The 27,478-nt window shown below is 38.0% G+C and overlaps 1 protein-coding gene across 3 annotated transcripts in view; it reads left to right on the top strand.

Moving 5' to 3' along the window:
- Positions 1 to 27,478, top strand: part of LOC128689984 (venom carboxylesterase-6) — a 190,215-nt gene that overhangs the window by 84,030 nt on the left and 78,707 nt on the right. For all 3 annotated transcript variants that reach the window (XR_011392418.1, XM_070088676.1, XM_070088677.1), the window contains 3 exons: positions 5,435 to 5,628; positions 13,955 to 14,105; positions 19,531 to 19,718. Coding sequence is in view for 2 of the 3 variants with exons in the window: in XM_070088676.1 (XP_069944777.1) it covers positions 5,435 to 5,628; positions 13,955 to 14,105; positions 19,531 to 19,718 (533 nt within the window). In the remaining variant the exon portion in view is untranslated. The remainder of the gene's footprint in view (positions 1 to 5,434; positions 5,629 to 13,954; positions 14,106 to 19,530; positions 19,719 to 27,478) is intronic.

Below are 27,478 nucleotides of genomic sequence, written 5' to 3'. Positions count from 1 at the left end.
GATTAACAAACTTACTCTCAATATTAACAAAACCTATTTCATACAGTTTGGAAACAGAACCACAGATGTCCCTCTTAACATAATGATAAACAGATCACCTATCACACAGCTCACAGAGGGAAAATTCTTAGGGATCCTTCTTGATAAAAGACTCAAATTTCAAACACGTATACAACACATTTCCAAGAAAATCTCCAAGACCGTAGGCATACTATCGAAGATGTGGTACTATGTTCCACAGTCAGCCCTCCTAGCCCTATATAACTCGCTCATTTACCCCTATCTCATTATGGAATTTGTACATGGGGCTCAACAACAATAAACCATCTCAGACCATTAATTACCCAACAACAGACTGCAGTCAGAATGACAACAAATTCCCACTACAGCCAGCATACTCCACCAATATTCAAAACTCTAAACTTACTCACCGCACAAAACATCCATACTTCTTATTGTACCTACTACATGCATAGAACAATTAACTCGGATATAAACCCTCCCCTCAAAATTCTCCTTACCAACCTCAACAGAACACATGACCATAACACAAGGCACAGATCACTCTTTGATGTTCCTCGTGTCCATCTCACACTATGTAAAACGCAATGTACGTAAAAGGCCCAAAAATCTGGAATTCATTACCAGTGAATATAAAAGAAACACTGTTTATCAATTCTAGACTCTTCTTAAAAACCACTTACTCACCCACAACTAAATAAATACTGATGAACTGTATCTCAAACTGCTTTATGTAATTACATTACCAAATAGAATTCTCCATTCTCTTGAATGCTCAGTAATTCATCAAATATGCTACATATTTGTACAACTATAAAGCCTCTTATTTGAAATACTCATTTGTACTTCATGTTGTAATTTGTTTACTGTATTTTTACCACTGAATATATCATTGCTTAGTTAATCTTAAGTTAATTTTAAGCCTGCCCACAATGCATACAAGGGGTTTTTGGCATGTACACTCAACCACTGTATTTCTTTTGTACAACTATGTATCATGTCCAAATAATAAATAAATGATGGTGTCGTGAGCGACCACTTCCTCCCTTCCCCGCGGACCCCGGCCGAACGCAGAGGCAAACAAACCTCCTCCACACCATGGTTGGCAGGATCCCCTCAACACCACCACTACTCCCCAATTCTCAACATGCACACTGCACTTTCACTGATACAGAAGCAATGGTCTGATGTAGAGGATTGTCACAACTCTGAAATCTCCAGTGGATACTCACGATGATGTCTGCCGAAACTGGCCCATGTAAACCATGTTGGTTCTTGGTTTACATACAAAATGTATGGAGCACCACAAACTGGCTCCCTCTCTCCATGCCGGCAAGATATATATATATATATATATATATATATATATATATATATATATATATATATATATATATATATATATATATATATATATATATATATATATATATATATATATATATATATATATATATATATATATATATATATATATATATTATTGTGCACACGAACGAGTGGTATTGATCAATAACAACACTGTAACTAGCCAAGGACTCGAACCCATACTGCTTTGGCCTGCCTCATGGTGGGCGAGGATTGTATTGTCCAGTGGATTAAGGCGTCATGAGTTTTTGCCCACCATGAGGCAGGCCAAAGCAGCATGGGTTCGAGTCTTTGGCTAGTCGCAGTGTTGGTATTGAAACTTTTTATCCACTTCTCCGAGGCTATGGGTCCCACAATTTACACTAGAGGTGGACCCCATCATATATATATATATATATATATATATATATATATATATATATATATATATATATATATATATATGCAAGGAATTCGCGAGAGCATGCGAAATATACACAAACACTGATCTCTGGCTGAATTAGACTCGAACCTGCGAACCTTATGACAAGGTACGCAGTGCTTTACCAATCTACCCACACTGGACAATACCTTGGCGTGTAGCGCATGCTACACGCCAAGGTATTGTCCAGTGTGGGCAGATTGGTAAAGCACTGCATACCTTGTCCAAAGGTTCGTAGGTTCGAGTCTCCTTCAGCCAGAGATCAGTGTTTGTGTATATTTCGCATGCTCTCGCGAATTCCTTGCATATATATATATATATATATATAAAATATATATATATATATATATATATATATATATATATATATATATATATATATATATTGGTCCACCTCTGGTGTAAATTGTGGAACCCATAGCCTTAAACAAGTGGATAAAAAGGCTTCAAGGAAGAATATTTGCATTTCTTCTTGAAGCCATTTGAATATTCCATTTCCCCTACCACTCCATATTTTCATTCGTTTTTACCAATAGGTATATTTTATTAAATAGTATGGTACAGAAGATTTAAGAGATACATTGCTGATACAAAGATGACATATACAGTACATGAGGTGTGAGAGATACATGTCTAGTACATATTGTTACGTTTTTGTCTCTGATTATAATGCAAAAATATCATCCAGCTCCTCAGAGCTGGGGAGTGTGCCAAAAATACAGCAGGCATTACCGCTCTGAACATCAGCACTGAGTCGCTGGAACAGAAAACTAGCTGCCCTAGGATCCCTAGTAACCCTGATGAGTCTTTTGCCTAGCTCCTTAAGAAACTTAGATTCACTCTTTCCCCATGAGCCAAGGGTCTCTGAGCCTATGGGGACAAACATATGATGATGGGCAAGTTCTCCATATTTTCTAGACTTTTGGGACCCCCTGAAGCTGGCAGCTGCCCCTCCTTCCTTCCTGGTGTATTGGAGATAGGTATCAGCCAAGGTAGATGCACATGTGTAGTCCCACCACCTGCTTACCGTCTGTCCAGGCTTGAAGGGTGATACCATCTGGACGCTTCTGGCTGCCATCAGATCTGCTTAGTTGGGGTGGCTCCCCTCCTCATGTCTTGCAATCTTTCCCTCGGATTTACGGAACACAAGATCATGGTACCCGAATCGGTCTGTTGATTCACTTCCACAAATACAACTGTGTCCGGCAAGAACAAGAGCGACAAGTCGAAGGGCAACACCGATGCGGATGGTCTGTGGGTCGAGGCGTGTGCCAAGGCTTGAGTTGGGAACAGCCAACAGAAAATCCCCTGCATGAGGAGCTCTCACTGTCAGGAGGTGGGCTCTATCCTTCCCTGGCACACTCTGAAGCATTGTTAAGGCCTTATTCTCCACTACTGCGCCATCCCAGTGCGACTGCTTGTAGTTGTTGGGGGGAGCAGGTCTGGTTTCATAGCCCGTTAGATTATCCCAGATCTTGTCCCTAAGATATTCAGGGAGAATCGCTGCTACAAGCCCTCTGGGTGCAACGCATGAGGACAGAAAAGCAGGTAGCGCAATCTGTGATGACTTGCGGACACCAATGCCTCCTAGTCTGAATGGAAGTGTAGCTTGGTTCCACTGCCCGTCTTCTAGAGTAAGGTTAAGTACTTTCGTAAAAATCGTGCAGTATAGGGTTATCATATGAAGGTGCACATCTTAGGAAATATGTCAACCTGGGCAGACTCAAGCAATTTGTGAGAAGGTACAAGGGATCGTGAGTGTCAAGATTGCCTATTCGTTGTTCCATTCTCTTCAGCTCTTCCAATTTCTTCCTGAGAACTGTCAATGGCATCGATTCCCAGAGGTGCTCCAAGCAAGACGCTATTTGTGGGGCCTATGACTGATGCTCCTGGTAGTTTGGATCTCACTGCATTTATCACTTGCTAATAGACTGAGATGATTTCACATTTGGATGGATTCAGGATAAAACCCATTTCCTGTCCCTGTGTCATCACCTGTGTAAGATCATCTAGAAAGGACTCATTTGTACCTGCTAGTGTGCCATCATCCAGGAACCAGATGTTTGGCTCACTGGTCAGTCTGACTGTGATTTCCCTAACCGCTATACAGAAGAGAAATAGTGCGAGAGGATCCCTTTGCTGGACACCCTCTGATGATGATTTCATGCTCTCCAAACAGGAGAATTGATTCCTTGCTATATCCAGCTGAAACAAAAGGGAAGAGACCAGGGAAATATTCTTGTACAGCTGCTAATACCACGTCTCTTTTCAGGAGATTAAATGCATATATGTTGAGCAGAATAGGTAAACCTTGCGATTTTGGGTTAAATAGCAACGCTCTTCCTGCTGGATAAGGCAAGCGAGAATTTGTATATGTAATAATTATGCAAAATTCATTCTAAACCTAAAGAAAAATATATATTTAATTGAGTTTGTGTATTATTAAATTATTGTAAACATATCTAAAATATATTTATTGGGATTAGGCTAAATTAAATTGCGCTTGTTATAAGGTTAGATAACTTTTCTAATGTTCTTTAAGTAGGATGTTATTATTTTTTGCATTAATATATTATATGAAAAAATATATAACTTTGCACGGGGAGCAACGTGTCGTTTCTTCGGGTTAACGGCATTGAAATGACTCAAGAAATCGTAATGACACGATTGCAAACAAACCATACCCCCGGCCGGGATTGAACCCGCGGTCATAGTCTCAAAACTCCAGCCCGTCGCGTTAGCCACTAGACCAGCTAGCCACAATAAGATTCATCCAACTAGGTATATTTCTACACCATAGGAAGGTTAGCAAACGTGTCATTACGATTTCTTGAGTCATGTTGACGGCAGTGAAGGGACTTGAGCTAGAGTTCGTCACGGCCACGCTAGCTGGAGATTCGTCTGTAAAAACTTGCATTTGTGGTCACAGAGGTGCCTGTGCTAAGCTTCCTATGGTGTAGAAATATACCTAGTTGGATGAATCTTATTGTGGCTAGCTGGTCCAGTGGCTAACGCGACGGTCTGGAGTTTTGAGACTCTATGACCGCGGGTTCAATCCCGGCCGGGGGTATGGTTGGCATTGGAATATTTTTAAATTTCTTGAACATGTGTTTGTAGGCTGTCTCTCAATTCTTGGAGAACTTTACATTGAAGTATTTAATAATGACCCATGGTGTGAGAATAATTCCAAATTCAAGTTTATTCCTGCATCATTTGGTAGTGCAAACTCGACAGCGATGCCTGCAGTCCAGCATAAACGGGTGGCTCTTCTGCCATGATGTAATGGTCAAATGTGGACTGGCTGGTGTTAATCTCTTTCTACTTTAGGTTAATTTCAAGTGAAGTTCTGTGGATTGTTGTCTTTAGTCTACTTCTAAACAAGTAAAAGTTATGTTTTACTCCATCCTCTAGAACATGTGTCTCTGCCATGTTTATCAGTTTAATCATGCATTTGAAAGTCAATGTTAGAGCGAATCCTGCCGGATCTTTCCTGCTGAACTGATATTCTAGACTTTTGTTTCCAAGACTAACCTCTCTTATTTATTTTTCCAGGATTAACCTACCTGCAGTACTGGTTGCCTGAGAAGTTTCTCATGGACTGACCTTGACCTCTTATGCCCGTAGGACTGTTCTCTCGGGTTATCATGCAGTCTGGGTCAGCTCTGGCACCATGGGCAACTGGATTTAAGTTTAGGGAGACAGCCGAGGAGGTAGGCCAAGCCATGGGATGCCCAGTCACTTCAGACAGTCACGTACTGCTTGAATGTCTTCAGAAGGTCGACGCACCCAGTCTGGCTGCTGTTTTGCAAGACTTCATTGTAAGTACTGTCACGATTGCTAGTGCTGATAGACATATCTGAGAAGTCCCAATAGGTCTTACCTGTTTATTTTATATTTTTGTCCTCTTCTCATTTTAGAAGATATCTTTTGAGGGGCGCTGATAATTAAGTTCAAAATTCAAATTAGTGTCTGTGATGTATTGTACTACATCTTAGTATAGCATTCTGGTAGCAATGTTGGAAAAAAAAAACTTTTTCAATATAGTGGCAATGAATGAGCAATAAAATATTTATAAAAATGATCCCTAATAAGACAACGAGTTGGGTAAGTCACATTTGAAACTACAGGCTCATAGGGTGGGATTTTAAATACACAAATAACTCGCACGTAGGAGAGAGGAGCTTACGACGACGTTTCTGTCCGACTTGCACCATTTACAAAGTCACACTATGCGACTTTGTAAATGGTCCAAGTGGGACCGAAACGTCGTCGTACGTTCATCTCTCTCATATGTGCGAGTTATTTGTGTATTGTTCCAGTCACGGTATTGTGCCTTTTTCTTCTTTGTGGGATTTCAAAGTTCACAGAATGATGGGTCAACTTATTTCAATCTTCCTGGTTCCTTCAAAAGAGCCAAACAAGCACTGCCAAGCCTTTCATATCAGTAGTCCTCGACACAGCCTCTTAAAGTTTCCTTCAAGAGAATGACTTTAATTAGGTAATACACGTAACACAATATTTTAAACACTGTGATAATAAGGGTTATTAGACTGTATTGTTTGATTCCCTTATACTCAAAACAGAGAAGAATTATCACAGGGGAAATTAGCCTTTATGTATTAATAAATAAATTTAAAAATTTTCGCCTGCTTGTGGTTTGCTAGTTTCTTTATTACGCCTCAAAAAAATGGCATTTACCTGAACTATCAGCACTTCACTTCATAGTTCGTTACAGTGGAGTACCTGGTAGTCTTAAGTGAGTTGTCCATCTATGTCCATGATGTTCATATTCGTCGACATGTTTTTGAGTAGTTCGTTGCTGCTTCGGGGTCGTAATCAGTTGTCAATACTGTTAATATGGTATCATTATGGTCAATAGTCTGTTATAACAGTTGGCGGAGCTGTGTCTCCCTATGACCTCCTCAGATTCATATTTTGTGCATGCCTGAGTGTAGCTACAGCTAGTGGGACAGTAGCTACCGTCAGGGTATGACACAGCTTGGCAGATCATCTTTTTCCCACATTAAATGCAACCAGAGCAAGTGACAGATTTTTTCAACCCTCCATTACTCTCCGGTATACCTACGCCACAGTTACACATTATTGGCGTACACAAAACTCTAATCCATACTACCGCAAATTCTCGAGCGAAAATCACTGATATTTTAGAACAATATTTTCTGGTTAAATTCTCGATTCTTAATTTATTTCTGCTTACTGTTGTGCATCTTTTCTGGCGTCTGCCTGCACACTCAAGCGCTAATTTGATGCCACCGTTCCCTTGTTGAGCTCCGCCCCATTTTGTTGTTATGCAGAATTATTACAGATTATTTATTTATTCAAAAATTGATAACTAAAGGTCAGAGTAATATATTTATTTTGGTTTTCTCGCATTGTTTACTAGAGATCCAATTAGAGTTATCTTTAATATTAATGAACATCTTGGTAGGTGCCTGAGCCCGAGTTTTCAGCTCACAAGCCTGTCATTCCCATTAGGCCCCTTGGGGCGGGGATGGCAGACCAGAGAGGCCTAGCTTGTGGCTAGGCCTGGGGACAGTTGGTCCCAAAGATGAGGAATTACTTGTGCCTTCTCCCATGGGAGACTTAGGTCTCAGACACTCCCTAAAGAGGGAGCCAAGGCCGGGCCACCACTTGGAAAAGGCCCGGGCCGGGAGAATACCGGCGAATCTTTAATAATAATATTTTACTCGTCTGGTTCCCATTTTATTAGCAGACTCGGTGATAAGAGGCTGGTTCCTCTGAACAAGGAATCAGTGCTAGATCTAACAGAGAGCATCAGTGACGTCTGAGCATTTTAACATATTATGAGTAGAGGTTTGATATATAATTAAGATAAGTTAAACATATGCTGTACCTTTCATAATATTATATTGATTGGTTCTTATGAACATATCTACTCACAATTAATACAAATAGACTACAGAATCTTTATTAATTCCCAGACTGTCTCTCGGCAGGGAACTGACACCGTTGTTTGTAAGTGTTCCTCTCACTTATCAGGTCAGTCCAGATTTTCCCAAACTTGTATGGTGCTATGTCTGGTATGTCTTCTGTCTACTTGGACTGTAGTTTGAGGCATTACTTGATGTGATGATTTCATACTAGTATGATCTAACTTGGTAGTGGCATCTACGAGTATGTCTTCTTCTCAATGTTTGTGTTTAATAAAAAATCTTGTCCCATATCAGCATGTTGGCAATTTTTACCACTATTGATTTCTATAAATATTAATTTGTTGATGGCTCTCAAACTGACATGACGTTTACCCTTGGCAGTTCTTATCACTCCCTGCCTGTCAGGACATATCTTCGTCACTTTCATCAACAGTCGCTGTATTCAGTGACACTCATATTCAATTAAGACAGTATCACATGAGAAAAATCATTTCATTGTAAGGAAGTTAGGTTAGGTACTCGTCGTGTTAACACTTCGACCCCTTATCCATCATCGGTAACTGCAGGTTACCGACTGTAACCTGCTTCCTGTTATAAGATGGTATGATCTGAGGACTTTCAGGTCAACTGTCTTGCTTATGTCGGTCAGCGGTCGGTTGTTGATTCTGGATTCCATTAATATGGTTTGGAATTCCTCTATACCGAACCAACGTCGGTGTAGATTTGTCCTCCACACTTTGCCGGTGCATGTTTTCCTCCACACTTTGCCAGTGTCGAGTTTTCTTAGGATAATCACTTTCAATTGAACCTGTGGGCACATTCAAAAGTTATTTTTTTTTTTATATATTTTAAGCCTCGAGAAGTTAGTTCTATTTCTCAAATAGCCCATATTTCTTAGACAAACTATAGATGACGTTTCCATCCGTCCTAGACCGTTATCCTAAAATAGAAATTGAACCTAAAAGGATAAACAGTAGACTAAAGCATCACTTAGGTGAACAGAGAGACATTCACAGGAAAGTCATATTTAGTATCACCTTAATGGCCGATATATTTAATATATGAAATAAGGAATACGGAAAGCCAAAAGAGAAAATGAAATTATAGTTGTGAGTGAAACAAAGATAATTCAGATAAATAACAAAAAAAAAGGCACAATACGGTGACTGGAACGGGTGTTGCGCATATGTCTTAATTTCATCTTGTCGGTATTATATACCATTCTTGTACTACTACTACTACTACTACTACCACCTCCTCCTGCCTATATATAGCCGTCCTGCTCCACTTCTGCTTAGTGTGACTTTGTAAATGGTCCAGGTCGGACCGAAACGTCGTCGTAAGCTTCTCTCTTTTATGTGCGGGTTATTTGTGTATAATCCAGATGGTTTTCTTTAGTATATAGGAATATAATTAAGAAAAAGATATGCCCACTTAAATATAGCTGAAATACGCATACAGGTAATGACAGTGGAATGTTCCATTTTTTTTTTTTTGTAATAATTTCCTCTGTGTTTTCACAAAAGGATACAAATTAAATCTCACGAGTAAATAATTATGTAATAATTTATGCGACATAAAAGACACTAGTGACACCATCTACAGATAAGCAGATATAGAAAAAATCAATGGGTCCTGAGGAACTGCATGAAGGGAAGATCTTAGTAAACCCTTAACTACTCTCTTAAACACATTACTACGAACGGATATTGTACCAGATGAGTGGAAGTGGTAAATATGATACTCATTTACAAAACGAGTGATAAGTCCTTAGCTTAAAATTATAAACCAATCAACCTAACCTCACTTGTAGAAAATTGTGAATATGATTCGAAGCCACCAACTATAACATTATTTAATCAGTAAATCTCTGCAAGTTTTAAAAAGGGACTTTCTTGAATTAGGAAGTTACCTATTTTTTTTATTAAGTATTCGATTCAGTACATAATATAAGAATTTCACTAAGACTTTCGACAAAGTTGCAAATATGAGACTGATGAAGAAACCAGCGGCACGTGGTATAGGAGAAATGACCTAGAGTCGTGTAGACCACGACTGTTAACATACGCGCTACAGAGAGTTTACATTAATTGAGAGAAAAGAGAATGGGGACCAGTTAAGAGTAGTGAGCCAAAGGAGTCAGTATTGGACTCCTTATTGTGAATTCTCAATAAACGACATTAGTGAGGTAATAAATAATGACATAAAAAAGTTTGCTGATGGTAGCAAAATAGGCAGTCATATAACCTGGTGAGAATATTAGAGAGCTATAGGATGATCTGGATAGGTTGACGTTGTGCTACAAGAAGTAGCAAACGCAGTTTAATCAAGCAAATGTATGGTTCACTTATATATTAAATAATTAAGCTCGTGGCCAAACTGAATAAGGAAAGGACTTAGGAATTCTGGTTAGCAAAAATCTAAACCCTTGAAAACTATTGTATATGTGTTCGCCATAAAACTAATAGATTTTTAACCAACATGTCGAAAAGAATAAAAATTAGAAGTCCTAAGGATAAATTTCAACTGGGCCAATTTAAATAATGGTTCAGTTCAGGTCTTCATATAACAATTGGAATAAATTAGGCGGAGAAAATAAACAGAGTAGGATGATGATTTTGATCTAATGTATCAGAATTCTTTCCTGAAAATATAGGTGTAGACCTTTAGGGGGATATGACTGAAGTGAACAAATAGAAAATTAATAAAAATAAAACAGATATAAATAACTTGTTGAAAATATTTAATCATTATAGGACTCGCAGCAATGGATTAAAGTGAATAAATTGACATTTAGAACAAATATTAGGAAGCACTAATTTATCATTAGAGTCGTAGATAAGAGTCACAAACCTCCAAGTAGCATCAATGAAAGAGAACTTCAGACAACTTTACACATACTGTAGGTAGGAATGGGTAGAATAATTTGTTAGTGGGATGTCGTGAGGATCTGTCTAGTTGGACCAGCGGACCTACTGCAGTGTTCCTCTTTTCTTATGAGTCCGGTATTGTCCCGCGTCAGGTGTTTCTTTGTTGTGGGAGTTGACTGTGAGGTGTGGTCTAAGCCTTTTAATTGTCTTCCTTTGATGTATTACTTTCATAGTTCCTTGACAATTTGAGTAGTCACGAAAGCGCTTGGAATTTCACTACTCTTTCACAGTGGTTGTTTTGCATATTTTAAAATCACCTGTTTACTGTGATCTTATCGCATATATATATATATATATATATATATATATATATATATATATATATATATATATATATATATATATATGTATATATTGTGAGGGAAAAGTTCAATAGATAGGAGTAGCGAGGGAGTATATAGTAACAATAGTTTCATTGCCGGCTACTTGTTAAGGTAGGGTAAGTCAAGCTCCCGCTATTCCCGCCTTTTTCCCCCACCTCGAAAGTGATAGTTTGACTGCCGGCTGCTTGTTAAGGTAGGGTCAGTCTAGCTCCCGCTATCCCTTCCCCTCCTCCTTCCCCCCCCCCCAAAGGTGACGTGTGGGGCTCTGGTCCAAACAGTAATCACTAGACTCACAGCTCCCAGCACTACTGTAAGTATATGCCTGCCTTGTATTCTAGTGGATTTATGAGTTGAAAGCTTCATTTTTGACCAATAATAAACTTAGTCTTTTCAGCCTTGCTCTATGTTGACTGTTGTAATAATCACCACATCTTTTAGGTATTTTACTTATCATGGAGAGTGATTATTTAAGCAGTGGGTAACCTGTCTATCTTTTCAGCTTGGATGACAGAGAGGGTCACCTGTCAATCAACGAGAAGAACTGGTGGAGATGGACTAACGTCCTGAGACTTCCCCTTTTTGGATTTAATTACCTGTGCACCTGTATGAAATTGCAGGACGTAACCCCTCATCATTGCAGCGGTAAAGAACCTGCTTTCCTGTCATCGGGATATAATACTCAAGGCTATACTGTTAAGAACTAGCCAGTGGGTCCTAACCAACACCTGCGACCCCCCTCCACCATCATCAGCAACGGCTACGATTTCAACAACACAGTGTCACCAACACCAGACACCCCTATATATATTAGCGTTGAATTCAGTTATCATTTATATTTTTCATTTTTCATTTTCTTTAATGTAGGATTAATATTTCATATTTAAGTGTTTTATATTTTATATTTTCTATATAATAAAGTGTTTGTCTGTTATTATTTCTTTTTCTATTCATTAATTTTCCTGAGGAGGAGCCAGCCTTGGTAATACTGTCTGAAGTTAATACAGGGCTGAGTAAGCCTTCATATATATATATATATATTATATAAATATATGTCGTGCGAATAGTCAGAACTTGTGATCTTGGCTTAAATAGCAACGCTCATCTTGCCATATAGGACAAGCGAAAATTTGTGTATGCAATAATTTCGTCAAAATCATTCTGAACTTAACGAAAAAAATATATTTCACTGTGCTTGTTTATTATTAAATTACTGTAAACAAGCCTAAAATATATTTAGTTGGGTTAGGCTAAAATAAATTGTTCTCGTTATAATAAGGTTAGGTAAGTTTTCCAAGATTCTTTTAGTGCAAAATTATAAATTTTTACTTTAACATTAATGAAAAAAAATATTTTTAAATGTATAAGAGAAAATTTCAGAAGGGACTTAATTTTAAATGAGTTCTTGCTAATTGACCAGTTTTACATATTCGGCACGACATTATATAATATATATATATATATATATATATAATATATATATATATATATATATATATATATATATATATATATATATATATATATATATAATATGTGTGTGTATGTGTATGTACAAAAGTACGTGTTAAAAGAAGACTGTATTTGGATCCGTCTGAGATCTCAGACGAAGATGGAATTATTGTGGCGTGCAGTGTTATTTTTTTGCACCAATATAGGTTAACAACATAGTCGGTTCTTGATAAATTTATGTAATATAAATGAGCTAAGTTCCGTCCATCTTATTCTACGTCGGATTTAATCTACTTGTTATTGTTTATTCTAAATGGAGTAGTGTTTTTGTTGCAATAGCCTTGAGGACTCTATTGCAATAAAAGTTTACATTACATGTATATGTACTTATTAATAGATATATAACTGCAATTGAGGTGTTTTTAGTTGACTGTATATTTCTTGTTGTCTCATTATGTGATGATAAAGATGCCGTTATTAGTTACATTTCTCCTGTGTCTGTCATAAACTATGCTGAGAGAGAATGTAATTCCAGGCTTTGCCGGAGCAAAATCTTTGAAGCTCCTGTAACTGCTGATTCTTTGATGGAATGATTGAGGACATCGGCATTAGTTACTGAAGTTTCCTTGCTCAGGATGACAGATTGCATCACTTGAAGTATGAGTCCCATCTGTGTGATGGAATATGACAGGAAACATATCTGGGTTTTGTTCCCATTATGCAACTAACAAACACATAGCGAAACTGTGCACTGTTGTGGAAAATATCGATATTTTCCAGAATCCGTTACACCCACCTCTAGTTGGGGGAATGAAGGAATAAGGAGGGAGACACGACGCTGAAGCCAGGTGTCAATTCTGTACATACTTAATTCTAAGAATTAGCCTCGTAACTCCTAGGCTAGTTATGTACTACAATTACTATATTACTACTACACGTATTTAAGCTAAGCTAGAGGTAGTCGTTTAGCTCAAGGCAGTAGTTAGACTTCCCATTAACAATAAACACCTAAGGCACCTCCTTTCCCGCCAAAGGCACCCTGGGGAAGGCCGAGCCGCGGCTGGGAGCGGCAGTCATATTTCAGCTGTGAGAAGGGCGCACTCCCCTCCATGTTCTTGCATGGTGAATACATTGGTACAGCATACGATGGCCGCAGACAAGGGGTCTCATTAGCTGGACAAGGTAGTTGCGTGACTCAACAGTTGTTCTCAGGTATTCCCCTCCCCCAACCTTACTATGTGAGTGTTTGTGAATGCATTCAGGTGTATACACGTGTATTGAGGTAGCGCTCCCATGACCAGAGATTACCATAGCAGTTGCCTGTCACATCACACTGCCTCCTGTGGGGGAATAAAGGTTAGTACACATTGAAGTACCCCGGAGAGAAGCGGCAGGTTTCAGGTTGATTTCACAAATGAACCAGGGACCAATAGCCTTATCTAGTCATACCCACACATAAATCGCCTTAATTCCGCACAATGTTCTTATTTCTACCACTGCTTAACTTTACTCACTTCCGTTCCACAGCAATGGTACGTCTTTCCACTGATCTTCAATCCTCGGGTAGACGGTGACTTCATTCCAGATCATCCAGCTAAACTGGTCCTTGAAGGGCGACACCACAAGGTTGACCTCATGGCTGGAGTAACAAGCGATGATGGCGCCCTCGTGACCCATGGTCAGTTTTAACTGAATCCAAATATCGTACTGCCGATAATAATGCACAAATGACAAGTTGCAGAACAAGCTTATAGCGGAACAATGCTTTATTTGGTTTTGACTTGATAATGCTTTACACAGAGCAGTGTTATCCTGATTAAAGCAAATTTTGCAACATTTCATTTAACTACAGGCTAACTAAGTTTAGGTTTCTAAACAAAATGGGCTGGAGTGACACTCTCAAAAATGTCTGCTAGATCAGTTAGCTGCCAAAATCCAAGATGGCCGCCCTAGACAATTAAACAACATATCGGCTCTTGCTCTTCACAAATCAGTATTTTTTTTCTTTTAGATTTAGCTTTTTTGGTCACAAAAATTCAGCTATGAGCATTAAAGTGAGTCTAATAACATATAATTAAGAAATTTTATAAACTGTCTTAAATAATAGATAATTATCAAAGTATACTTCTCAGTTGATACAATATGAAGACATTAACGTAAATCAAGGTGAAAGAATAATTTTATTAAACTATGAAAAGTTATATGCACTACAGAGACAAAACAATTATTTCCATTTTTGTTATAGAGACAAATGCAGACATAAACAGAAAACTGGTAAAGAAATACAGTAGATATTAAAACGGCAGATGCATCCAAAATCCTACTATCACCTAAAGCATCAACTGAAGAATTTGACTCTTAATTCCATGTCCTCTCCTTAAACTTGCCATTTCTCGGGATAGAGCTGTGGAGGGGTCTTTGGCGAGACGAAGAGGTTTTCGATCCGTGGAATGCTATCATTTTACTGAGGATACTCCACTCCCCCGTTTGGTGAAATTCAATATATCGGCAGACGAAAAGGAAAGATAATTAAACCATTCCTAACCTAGACCTCAGTGGCAGTGCTGCCGTGAAATAGGAATTGGACTATCTTAGGGTTTGATTTACACGGAGGAGAGCCTCGTGTGTCCTTGAATGATATTAGTATTACCGGAGGCTGTCTTGGGATCCAAAGGTGTACGTCTCCTGGCATCTTGGATTGCCTCCAACTATTATTGGCAAATCCTGGTTTGGGCATTTATGGAAGTGCCATCCTAGTGTCCCGAGATATTCTTGTATGCCAAGTAGGGTAGGAGGGGGTTGCGATGGAGTATCAGCACTGATTACCACAACGAGGGTGATTCGTGGCTCAGAGTCAGTATGTGGGTTCTTTTTGTTTATCCTCGAAGCTGTCATTCTCTCCTGTCTTTACAAAAAACTCTTATCCCCTTCCGAGCCCCTGATACCTGTGGCACCCTTCCCTGACGTAACACCTCCAAAAACCTTCCCGTGAATTTAGTAGCAGTATCAGACCACAGCTGAGGAACTTGCTTCAGAGGAGGAGGAAGAGGGAGTGGATGAGGTGCCTTCTTCAAAGATTAAGGAGATTTGTGCCAAGTGGAATGATGTACAAATGTTTGTGCAGAAGTACCACCCTGAGCAAGCTGAAACAAGCCATCTTTGCAACAAGTTCAGTGACAGAACCATGTCCCATTTTAGGGGAATGTTAAAGAGGCGCCAGAAACAGGGGACTGTGGACAGTTATTTTGTGAGACAGGGGTCCAGTGACTCTCAAGCTGGTCCTAGTGGCATTAAAAGACAGAGAAGGGAAGTAACCCCAGAGAGGGCTTTACCTGAAGTCCTGTTAGGTAAGACACATATGCAACAGTTAGACAACTTTATTCCGAAACGTTTCGCCTACACAGTAGGCTTCTTCAGTCGAATACAGAAAGTAGGCAGGAAGAGTAGAGATGTGAAGACGATGTAATCAGTCCATCACCCTTAAAGTCGTAGAATTTGAGGTTGTCAGTCCCTCGGTATTGTATGGTATTGTATACCATTTTGATGTTCACCTGAAGTCCTCATGGAGGGGGATTCTCCTTCCAAACACTAACCCCAACTCCCTCTCTCCTCCTCCCTATCTTCCAGATGCCATCACCAATCTTCAATAAAGGTAAGTAAAAATGTTATTTTATATGTATTACTATACATAATTAAAAACTATAGTATTTGTTGTATGTAAAACTGTAATTAATCTCTATAAAATGTATTTTTTGTGTGAATATTTTTGGGTTTCTGGAACGGATTAATTGTATTTCCATTATTTCTTATGGGAAATATTGCTTCGAATTTCAGACTTTTCGAAATTAGAACTAGCTCCTGGAAAGGATTAAGTTCGATTTTTGAGGTTCCACTGTATCGCTTTCTCGCAACGGCGCGTTGTCTGACTCTGGTACCGGCGTTCACCCTGACCATATTGATACTTCCGATCTTTGATCTGCTTCTCCAATGATCCTGGCTTCTATAATGCAGCATCGATTTTCTAATAGTTCACATGTAATGGGGCATAATGGTTTGAAGCCATCGTTCAAAAGTTCTTCAGGCATACTAACGGACTGTTACTGAAGTTGACGTTCATTCTAGCTCGCTCTCTAACACCTCATTACCTGAAAGATATGTATCGAAGACAGCCATGGAGGAATTATTTAGTCTTCATCTGTAGACTACCATACAGAATCCTGGCATTAGCAAGACACTTGTGAGGAATATTGGCCAAAGCATATATTACCATGCTATCAAGAATGAAATACGTATTGTTACTCTACGTGATGCAGAACCGGCGGACAACTTTTTCCATATTCACTCTGCCAATGACGTCCCAGTCGATATACAAAGACATTCCTCAACTCGAGTTGTGGAAATGTCTATATTTCACACAATACAATTTAACTAAAATTTACCCAACGACACCCGGAGATTCACCAGCATCTTGAGCTCAAAATTTCCTTATTACTGTCTGCCTTACACGCCATCACTCATTCTTTTCATTTTGTCCTTTATCACAGCGACAATTGCAACTGAAAAATCATTTAACTTCAGCCGCAAGCATCATGTTAGGTGATGATTTTATATATCACATTTAAAATGGAAAGAATGTAGTAAATACTGTAAGAGCCGAGATAATTCTAGAAGGCAGTTCAAATGAACAGTCTCCCTAAACTAAATTACTGAAAATAGAAAATAGTGGAACCGAAGATTTGAATTAGTTCTTGGACGTTTATATCCTAATTTCCTATTTTCATTGAAAGAATTGTAATAATAGTTTCCATGTGATAACATGTAAATGCATCGTAATTATTTGCTTCCATTCTTCAAAGCTAATATTTGACTGTATTAGATTTTCCGCACTCTGCACAGTTGGTAAGTAAGGCGCTTTGAAGTTCTGGGTCTCTTAATTTTCAGAAATCTAATATACATTTTCAGTAACTTGTAGATGTAATTATAGTAATACGATTCTGAAATGAGTTTTTAAATAAGCAATTTTCAGCTCTCGAGACAAGAATTATCATTATAATAATAATATTAATAATAATTCAAAATATATTTCTTTGAGTCAAAGAAGGGATCCAACAGGACAAAAGTAAGCGCAAAAGAAAGACACTAATTCTGCAATGCACTTCAAATATATTTTTAAAACTCAAATTGTAGCCACAGAGCTGTCTAAATCTAAACATCTAATAAATAAGTGTGAAATTTGTATTATTGCTGTCGCCTTGCAGACACTGATAATTCCTCTTTTAATCCATAGTGAACGATTCTGTGAGTCAGTACTTCATAAAAAAAGTATTCCCAACAACGGATGTTTTGATTGTAATATTTTCCATTAAGATCCTGATGAACTGAACCTTCAGTTACAACTCCGCTTCTATTTTAAGTGTATTACTGACTTAAATATCATGTGGGCAGAGAAAGGTGCAAGGTTTTGAAAGTAGCTTAGACATTTCTTTTCTGGTCATTATACACCTTAAGTCAAAGACATTATATTTATAATATAATATCAAATTTCCAAAAAAAAAAAAAATCTAATTCATTTTGGCGAACTATTACGCTGTACTTTTAGAGTAAAATAATTTTAATAGGAGACAGACTTAATAACTAAATTGTGCAAGTTCCCCAAAATTGTAGTTACATAAAATCACTTCAAAATGAAAAGCTGGAGCCAAGATGTGGATTTTCATCTCCTGTGGTGACATCCTGGATTTTACAACATGTTGGATTTAGTCTATACTATTGGGTCACCATATTTTTCTTAGAAACGATTTAAAATGTCAGTAGAACCTTCACACCTTTAACTCAGTGAATCGTTCAAGGTTTCTTAAAGCTTCTTGGTCTTGTCGTAGTGCTCTGCTAATAACTTTCAGTAAAGGTAAAGTAGTGGATTTCACCAGGTTACCAGTTCTAACTGAGCAGCTTTGTTTTACCACCGCAGTATAAAGTTTAAAAGAAAGTTATCTGGGTTTGTTCTTCATTTAAGAAAGGCCAAGATATGGCCATTGAAAACCTGAACATTGAAAACCTGAACATTGAAAACCTGAACTGTCTGATTTAGTGCTGCAATTTGTGGGAGGATCAGGCATCAAAGGACTCTGGATTTAACAGTGATTCATACATAAATTCCTCCCCCCCCCAAAAAAAAAAAATGCCAACGAGAGAGGTGGTCAGGTGAAGTGAATGCTAGAAGACAGGCTGAGACTGTTCAGGTGAAGAGGTGAGGAAAAGCTAAAACAAAAAAAAAACAAAAAAATAAGGTCAGGAGAGGGCATAGTAAATAGGTCAAGTAAAGAGGTGTGGAGAAACTTAATATTTGGTTAAAAGATTGGTTAAAAGATTTAGTTAAAAGATTGGAACATCTGACAACACGCTGAAAAAATGGAAAAATCAGTTTATAGAAAATAAAGTAAAAAAAAATACTAAGAAAAAGTCTGGTATGTTTTCGTTCGTGGCGATTCAACAAGACGACGTCTGTGATGGTTAGAAGATAAATGGACAGTTTTAGAAGTGAGCAGCTTATTACATGGCGATGGTCTCTAAGATGACAGAAAAAGTGATAGTTCTCGTCTTTTCTTTCAGTCTGTCAGAAAGAGAGTGACCAACTTCTCCAGTGATTGAAGAGGACAAGATGAGCAGCAATACAGTAAATATTGGAGACACTGGCGGGTAAACCAGATTAGTTCCAACATGGGGATATTTAGTATCCAGATTTTATAATTCAGAAATGTAGGGAAGAAAAGTGCATTATTTTTCTTCCATTTTCTCCCTCCGACTAAACTAGGTGAGTACAAACAGGAAGCGCATCTGTCTAGCGCTCAGCAGACGGAGAATCAAGCTTCCACCACGTCTTGCGCTGAATGACCTACATGAGTTTAGCGCTTAACATGAATTATTTTTTATTCTCACTCCGACTTGTTAGTGGCTCAGGACTGGCCGAAACGTCACTAACTGACCCCCTCCTAATAGTACTAGTAAATTATTCTAGTCACGGTACCGTGACTTTTATTCTAAACATGAAGATCCTTCTGTACTTCCCTCACTAACATAAAGATACTTACTTTCCCCTCTCTTAGCTCTGTATGCCTCGAGGAACCTTATCAGTGATCTGAAGGTTAACTTCACCACTACTGGTCCTGCCAGTATACAGATGATGGAGGTAACAGACGGGGAGGACGTGGTGGAGGTGACTAGGCGAGTGTATCACCACTACCTGGGTGAAGAACTCAACGTAGACGAAGATCACAGTGAAGCTCTCACTCAGGTACTCCAACACGAGCGTTATATATAGTATATATTAATACTAAAACGTGTGAGCAACAGGTACTCACAGGTATCAAACCTGAGGGACAGAGATGCTCACAGGTTTTCAAACACCTGGGGACAGAGGTTCTTACAGGGTTTTCAAAACCGAGGGAGAGAGGCACTCACTGATTTTCAAACCCGAGGGACAGAAATATTCACAGGTTTTCAAACTCCTGGAACAGAGGTACTCACAGATTTTCAAACCAGGGGAACAGAAGTTCTCACAGGCTTTAAAACCCGAGGGAGATAGACACAGTAACGTAAACTCAAAAACTTTATTTATTTATTTATATATATATATATATATATATATATATATATATATATATATATATATACAAGGAATTCGCGAGAGCATGCGAAATATACACAAACACTGATCTCTGGCTGAAGGAGACTCGAACCTACGAACAAGGTACGCAGTGCTATACCAAACTCACCACACTGTGTAGCGTATGCTACACGCCAAGGTATTGGTCCAGTGTGGTGAGTTTGGTATAGCACTGCGTACCTTGTTCCAAGGTTCGTAGGTTCGAGTCTCCTTCAGCCAGAGATCAGTGTTATATATATATATATATATATATATATATATATATATATATATATATATATATATAATGTATGCAATAAGATCACAGCAAACGGGTGATTTCAGAATATGCAAAACAACCACTGTGAAAGAATAGAGAAATTCCAAGTGCTTTCGTGACTAACATTATCAAGGAACAATAAAAGTGACGAATCAAAGGAAGGTATATAAAGGGTCTAGACCACACCTCACTATCACATCCCACAACAAAGCAACACCTGACGCGCGACTCATAAGAAAGAGAACACTGCAGCAGACCCGCTGGCCCAACTAGACAGGCCCTTCACACAACCCAGAAACAAACTATTCTACCCAAGAAATAAGAATTTTAAAATTTATTATTTGTCCAATGTATTATTAAATTCTTCCCAAATTCTATTAATTATAAATGGATCTAATTTATATAAACCAAAAGAAATATTCATATTATTGACAGAACTGCTTTTTATGAAACAAGATTCAATTATATTCCAGTCGACCATGGACTTGCTTGATACAACTTTCTCAACTTTTTGAAAATCAATTGTATGGTTAAAATCTCTCACATGAATAAATAGAGCATTGGAATCTTGTCCAGTTCTAATGCTATATTTATGTTGTTTAGTTCGAGACTTACCAGTTTGACCGTAATAAATTTTATCGCAAATTTTACAAGGAATCTTATAGACACATCCATCAGCATTTTGGGGGGAATTCTTTATCAAAAGTTTTTTTTACTGTATCAAGACTTTTAAATACAACTTTGATTTTAAAAGTCTTAAGAAGAGAAGGCATATCAACCAAGTTTTCATGGTAAGGGAGAACCAACATATTTTTAGTTGAATAAGGTTGGTTGTCCCTTTTTGGATTGTAAAAAGTATTTCTAGCAATTTTAAAAGATTTATCAATTACGTTTCTTGGGTATTTCAAATCATTAGCTATTTCATAAATTTTGGATATTTCCTCATCTATGAACTCAGGACTACAAATTCGTAAAGCTCTCAAAAACCTCTGATGAAGAATAATAGTGTACATAGGATCAGTTATTTTTAGGTTTTCTGTAAATTTTAAATTTGAATTCATTATTACCCTTAATAATTAAAACATCTAGAAAAGGCAATGAGTTATTTTCTTCAAACTCAACAGTAAAGTTTATAGAATGGGCTAAGCTATTTAATTTGCCAAGGAAATGGTGTATATCTACATTCTTAGGCATAAGACACAAAATATCATCAACATATCTGAACCATTTAGCTCTATTAGGGAGCATTATGTTAAGCAGCCTTGTTTCAAAATATTCCATGTATAGGTTACTAAGAACAGGTGAAAGAGGATTTCCCATTGCCATACCAAACTTCTGAGTGTAAAACTTATCATTAAATGCATCAACAACGCAAATTTTAATAAGTTTAGTGATAGTAGGAACTGGCAATGGTAAATCATAATTAACGAGTTCTTCAGATAAGAAACTTAATAAATCATCAACAGGAACTTTCGTAAACAAGGAAGTTGTGGAGAAATTTTCTCCAGGAGGGGGTATCAGCCCCCTTCAGCCTCTTTCCGCCCCTTTCAGCCCTGAGGGGCCCAGCCCTCTCAGAAGGGGCATCTTGTTTACTGCTACAGCAAGTAATTGATCCCATGTGCAATACCAGTATGCGACGTGTGGTCAAGTGACCGACGCTTCTTACAGTCCAGTGCTGCAAAGTGTAGTTTAATAAAAGACAGTCCATCTCTTACCTTAGCAGGACAATTAAGGAAAATCCTGCTCCCACTTTATTACCATGGTAAAGATAGTGTACATTGTTGTCTATGCTTAAGACAGCAAGAATCAAGCATTCTGCTTTGCTTCATGGAGGAAGTGGCAAGGAGGCAAAAGGTACTAGGTCAGCTTTTCCTTTATGTGCTAGGGGTAGTGACTGTGTAGGACGCTGTGACGTCTTCAGATTACTTTTGACTCTACCGAGAGTCACACTGACGCCAGGATAGCCATCAAAGAACACTGATCCGTGCATTAGTGTGAACAAAGTGTCTCACAAAACACAATAAACACTTACAGAGAAGTGTGATCAGCTTCTTTAGTGATAAGATTGTGAACAATAAAAATAAATCTTGTGTGAACATAGTGTATCCGTGTGCGTATTCCTAGACTATGGAAGACGTGGACATCCAAGGACACTTCAGCTTCTATCAAGTCACCGATACCTGTCGAAGGTGTGAAGAACACCATCATAGCTCACGCTACTAGAGCAAGGTGGGTTATAGATTTCTTGTACGGGGGACTGTGCAGTTCTTGAGTCGCAAGGAGCTTGTAATCAACCTAAAGTCGGCAGTGAGGTGCAGACTTTTGAGTCCACACAAGTACGTAAGTCAGCCATAAGTGAATGAAATATGCTGACATAACACCCCCTAGGGGTAATTTATTGTTTACATAATATAATCTTTTTCAGCCCATTGAAAAATGATCAAGACAGCTACTCAAGACTTCGTCTACAGGGGCGGCTGTGTGGACGAGAGCTGTCTTTCTAAGCTAAGTTAACCTTATATTTAAACTTTAAACTTAGCTGTTAAACCATTTCTCAACATTTTGGTCATGCTCGAACCGGATAAAGACCACACTGTGGTCCAGATATGTTGTACTACAGTGTACAAATAACCTACGAGCCAAGGTCCTTCGAAAAAAGCTGTAAAACTAGTGTTTTACAATATAATCAGTATAAATGAGTCCCTCCGGGCTCAATGGACAGTCAATGGACAGCCAAAAGAAAACGGGCACTCACCCAGCGTTCACCCAAAGAAAACGGGAGCTGGGTGACTCACCCAACAAGGAAACGGGGGATGGCACCCGGCATCAACTGCTCCAAGCTCAAGAAACGCTGACTACAGCAGCAACCCAACTGATGTTCAGTTAGTCTGAGTGTATATACACATAGTGTTTATAATGTTTATAGACAGAAATTAAGAGACGAGATTGTGTTTAAGTTTCTCATAGATATAAATGTTATATTAAAGGAAACTATATATAAAAATTTAAGCTTTCATATATATTAACAGTGACATTTATATATGTGTAAGTAATATTCACGTGTGATTTACAGTTATACAGTGACACTTATAGTATATAGCGAATGAAGTGTATAACGTCGTTATTTACGATTAAACCTCGTTGTCAGCCTGACACAGCAAACTCAAGCCATAAACACTAGCCCTGTGTACTGTGTACCCTTCATGGTCATTGACCCTGAGGTTAAGCTTTGTGGGGCAGTAGTGTCTGACTCGATTATTTCTGATTATAACAAAAACTCAGCTGTTTATTGCAGTACAGTGTTTTTAAACACTCTAAGTGTGTTGATAGAATTTTCAGTATACCATTAAAATGGCTTGTTTAAAACTCAGTTTCAGTCTTTACAGACTAACATTACACAATTAGAAAATCTAATTTCAGTCTGTATAGGATTAACTCAAGATACAAACATAGATTTTGATGATCTTGAGGTAAAATTTGAATTACTTACACAACGTCTGAAAATAATTAATTCAGACTATACACATTATGAAAATATATTTCTTGAGTCAGACCCATCTGAGGATGAAATTAAAAATGTTTTGGATACTTCTAGTAATCAACAATTAAGGTGGACAGGAGTACAGGCTATCTGCCACAAAACTCTGTCACAGAGACCTACTGTAACTAGTGGTCAAACACCTGTTACACCTTTAACAACAAGTGTCCCATTACCAAGCTTACCTACCTTGTCATTACCTATTTTCCAAGGTCATAATAATGAAGAATTCATTAGTGGTTTTCAGTCTATAGTAAATTCACAAACTGACATAGATGAGATTGCTAAGTTCAATTATCTTTAATGTCTTGTGAAGGGATAACCCTATGAACTGATAAAGTCATTTCCGGTGGTTAAAGGCAATTATTAAATAGCCTTACGTGTCTTTGCAGACAATTACTTTGATGCTGACAAGGCCAGAGTTAGACATGCAGTCTTAATATCAAACTTGAAGCCACCCAAACATTGTTTTTCAGACTTACAGGCATTTAGAATCACATTAGACAATAGTCTCAGATCTCTAGGTGCTAAATATGACCTAAGGCAATGTGATTGGTTTATCAGTGGTATTGTACAGGATAAGTTGTCACCACAAACTATTGAACGATTAAATATTATGTTCGATAAACGCTATTTCACTTGTGAAGAAATTAGCAATGGTTTACAAACAATAGTTTCATGCATGCAAGCAACGAGACAAGATGAAAAATCCACAAATCTCGTGGATAATAAACCTTCAACTCAGTTTAAAAAGAGTATACCTACTCCCACTAAACCACATAATGGGAAATACAGTATAGGCATTTATAAAGCTGTGAATACAACAGACAGTAAACAAACTGTCACACATAAACGTACTCCAAAATGTGTACTTTGTGATGGAAAACACTGGGCACAGTATTGTAGTTAATACACATCAATGTAGTCAATGCACGTAAACAACGTGTACATCAGCTGAAAAAGTGCATCAAGTGTTTAGGTGAACACAAGGGAGGAAAATGCTCACTGAAGAAGTGTTTTAAATGGAAGGGTATGCATCATACAGCATTATGCCCAAACTTTTGCTGAACAGCAGAAGACTTCCACAGAATCAGGAAGTCAACAAGCAACAGCATTAAATGTGAGAGATAAGTTTAACGCAACTGCTCTCCCGATAGCTCGAGTTGAGTTATCTAATAAATCACACAAAACCAATGTGCTAACATTATTTGATCAAGGCTCACAAAGGTCTTTCATAATAAGAACAGTGTTGCAGAAACTGAATAAACAACCCTATACCAAAATACAGTTAGATATAGTTGTTTTTTTCCACAATTCTGGTAAACAGACATATGACCTAGCCAGAATCACTGTTGGTCTAGGAAACAGGAAAAAGACAGTAGAAGCTGTGGAAGTAGATGATTAGCCTAAGTCTGTGCAGATCCAGGGATTAAAAGAAACAGTTGCAGCACTGAAAGCAGCTAAGGTCAAGTTAGCCTGTCCTAACATACAGACGGACACAATTAGTCCAATTGATTTAATCATTGGAAGTGATTATTATCACTGTTTTGTGCAAAATATAGTAAGTAAACATGATGTTCACTTGCTGAAAACAGCAGGAGGTCACATGATATGTGGTCCCATTCCCTCTCAAAGTGGGAAAGAAGCTGATATTGATTCAGTGGAAAATGTACTAGTTACGAGAATAACCGCTGATCATGTACTACAGCAAAAATTATCATTACTGGAAGAAATGAATGAACCAGTTGATAAGTTGTGGGATTTAGATGCGATAGGTAATGATGCAAATAAACCAAGTCCACAAAAGTCTCAGACTTATAACCAATATTTGGACACTGTCATATATAAAGATGGACAGTATTGGGTTAGGTTACCATGGAATTTAAATCCACCACATCTGCCTCGCAATTATCGCATGGCTTTCGGACAAATGAAAGCACAAATACATGAGCTCAGGAAGAATCCAGAGCTACTGACTGTCTATGATAATATCATACAAGAAGAGTTGGACAATAAATTCATTGAGGAAGTAGTCGAAGACAAGTTGAAGACAGAAGCTCATTATCTCCCGCACCACGGAGTCAGAAAAGATTCTGAAACCACTCCACTACGTGTTGTATATAATTGCAGCGCACGTGCAAATAAAGATGTAGCAAGTCTTAATGACTGTCTGATGACCGGACCCTCACTAACTGAGAAGCTTGGAGACGTGCTTATGAAATTTCGCACAAACCCATATGCCTACACGGCTGATATTTCCAAAGCTTTCTTAAGAGTAGGACTACAAGAAATAGATAGAGATTATACTCGATTCTTGTGGCCTGAAAATCCACATGATCCTCAAAGTCCTGTGAAAACTTATCGTTTCAAATCAGTATTGTTTGGTGCAACATCCTCTCCATTCTTACTAGAAGCTACTCTAAATACACATTTGAAGAAATCTGAAAGTCACTTCAAAGAAATCTTAAAGAATAGTTTCTATGTTGACAATGTTCAAGGTACTGTGAATAAAGAGGAGAATTTGAAATCCTTATACAGAGAAGCTAACAAGGAGATGAAAGAAGCAAATATGCCTCTAAGGAGGTGGAATACAAATTCAATGCAATTAAGGGAACTTATCAAAGAAGATTTCCCTGAAACTGAAATTCCTGATTGCAACAATATGCTGGGACTTAATTGGAACACGCAGGAAGACACTTTGAGTCTCAAAAGGGTAAACAATAAATCATGCAGTATACTCACTAAATGCAGTTTACTGTCATAGGTATCACAATGTTTTGATCCTCTATGACTCGTCTCACCAATTACCATAAAAGGTAAAATACTAATGCAAGATTCATGGAAGCTCAAAATTGGATGGATGAGAAATTGCCTCTAGAAATGAGTCAAGCATGGGATGAAATATCCAAGGAGTTTAAACAACTTCATCAAATTAAATTTCCCAGGCAAATAGGTCAAGAGGGAAACAAGTACACATTACATGTGTTCTGTGATGCGTCAACCAGAGGTTATGGCGCTGTAGCTTACATGAGTAATGCTAAAGGAAGTACACTAATTACTTCAAAGGCCAGGGTAGCACTCTGTAAGGTCAGAACAGTACCACAATTGGAACTGACAGCACTCTATGTAGGTACAAAATTAGCTGTCTATCTCAACAAAGTACTTGATCATCTCACTATTGAGAAAACCGTGATTAAGAAATAATAAGAGTAAGTTGGTCTATGTACAGAACAGAGTAGCAGAAATAAAAGAGATGCAGAGGGATTATCTCTTTCTCCACGTCTCTACCCAAGAGAATCCAGCTGACATGTTGTCACGTGGTGTCCCACTCAAGAAATTTGTGGATGATAAATTATGGTTCCACGGACCGAACTGGCTCTCTAATGAAAATAACTGGCCTCAGCAAAAAGCTCACATTATGCCAGAAGAAACAATTTGCTTGAACACAGCAGAAATAAGTTGTATAAATACTGCAGACACAGCAGAAAGAGTCATTGATGGATCTAAATACTCATCTTTGGGTAAACTCTTAAGAGTTACAGCTCTTGTCTTTAAATTCATTAAAGGAATAAAACCTAATTATGAAAGTCT

The sequence above is a fragment of the Cherax quadricarinatus genome, chromosome 25 (assembly GCF_038502225.1).
Source record: "Cherax quadricarinatus isolate ZL_2023a chromosome 25, ASM3850222v1, whole genome shotgun sequence".
Taxonomy (NCBI): Eukaryota; Metazoa; Arthropoda; class Malacostraca; order Decapoda; family Parastacidae; genus Cherax; species Cherax quadricarinatus.
Note: the sequence above shows the minus strand (reverse complement) of the source record. Positions and strands in the feature narration are given on the sequence as shown.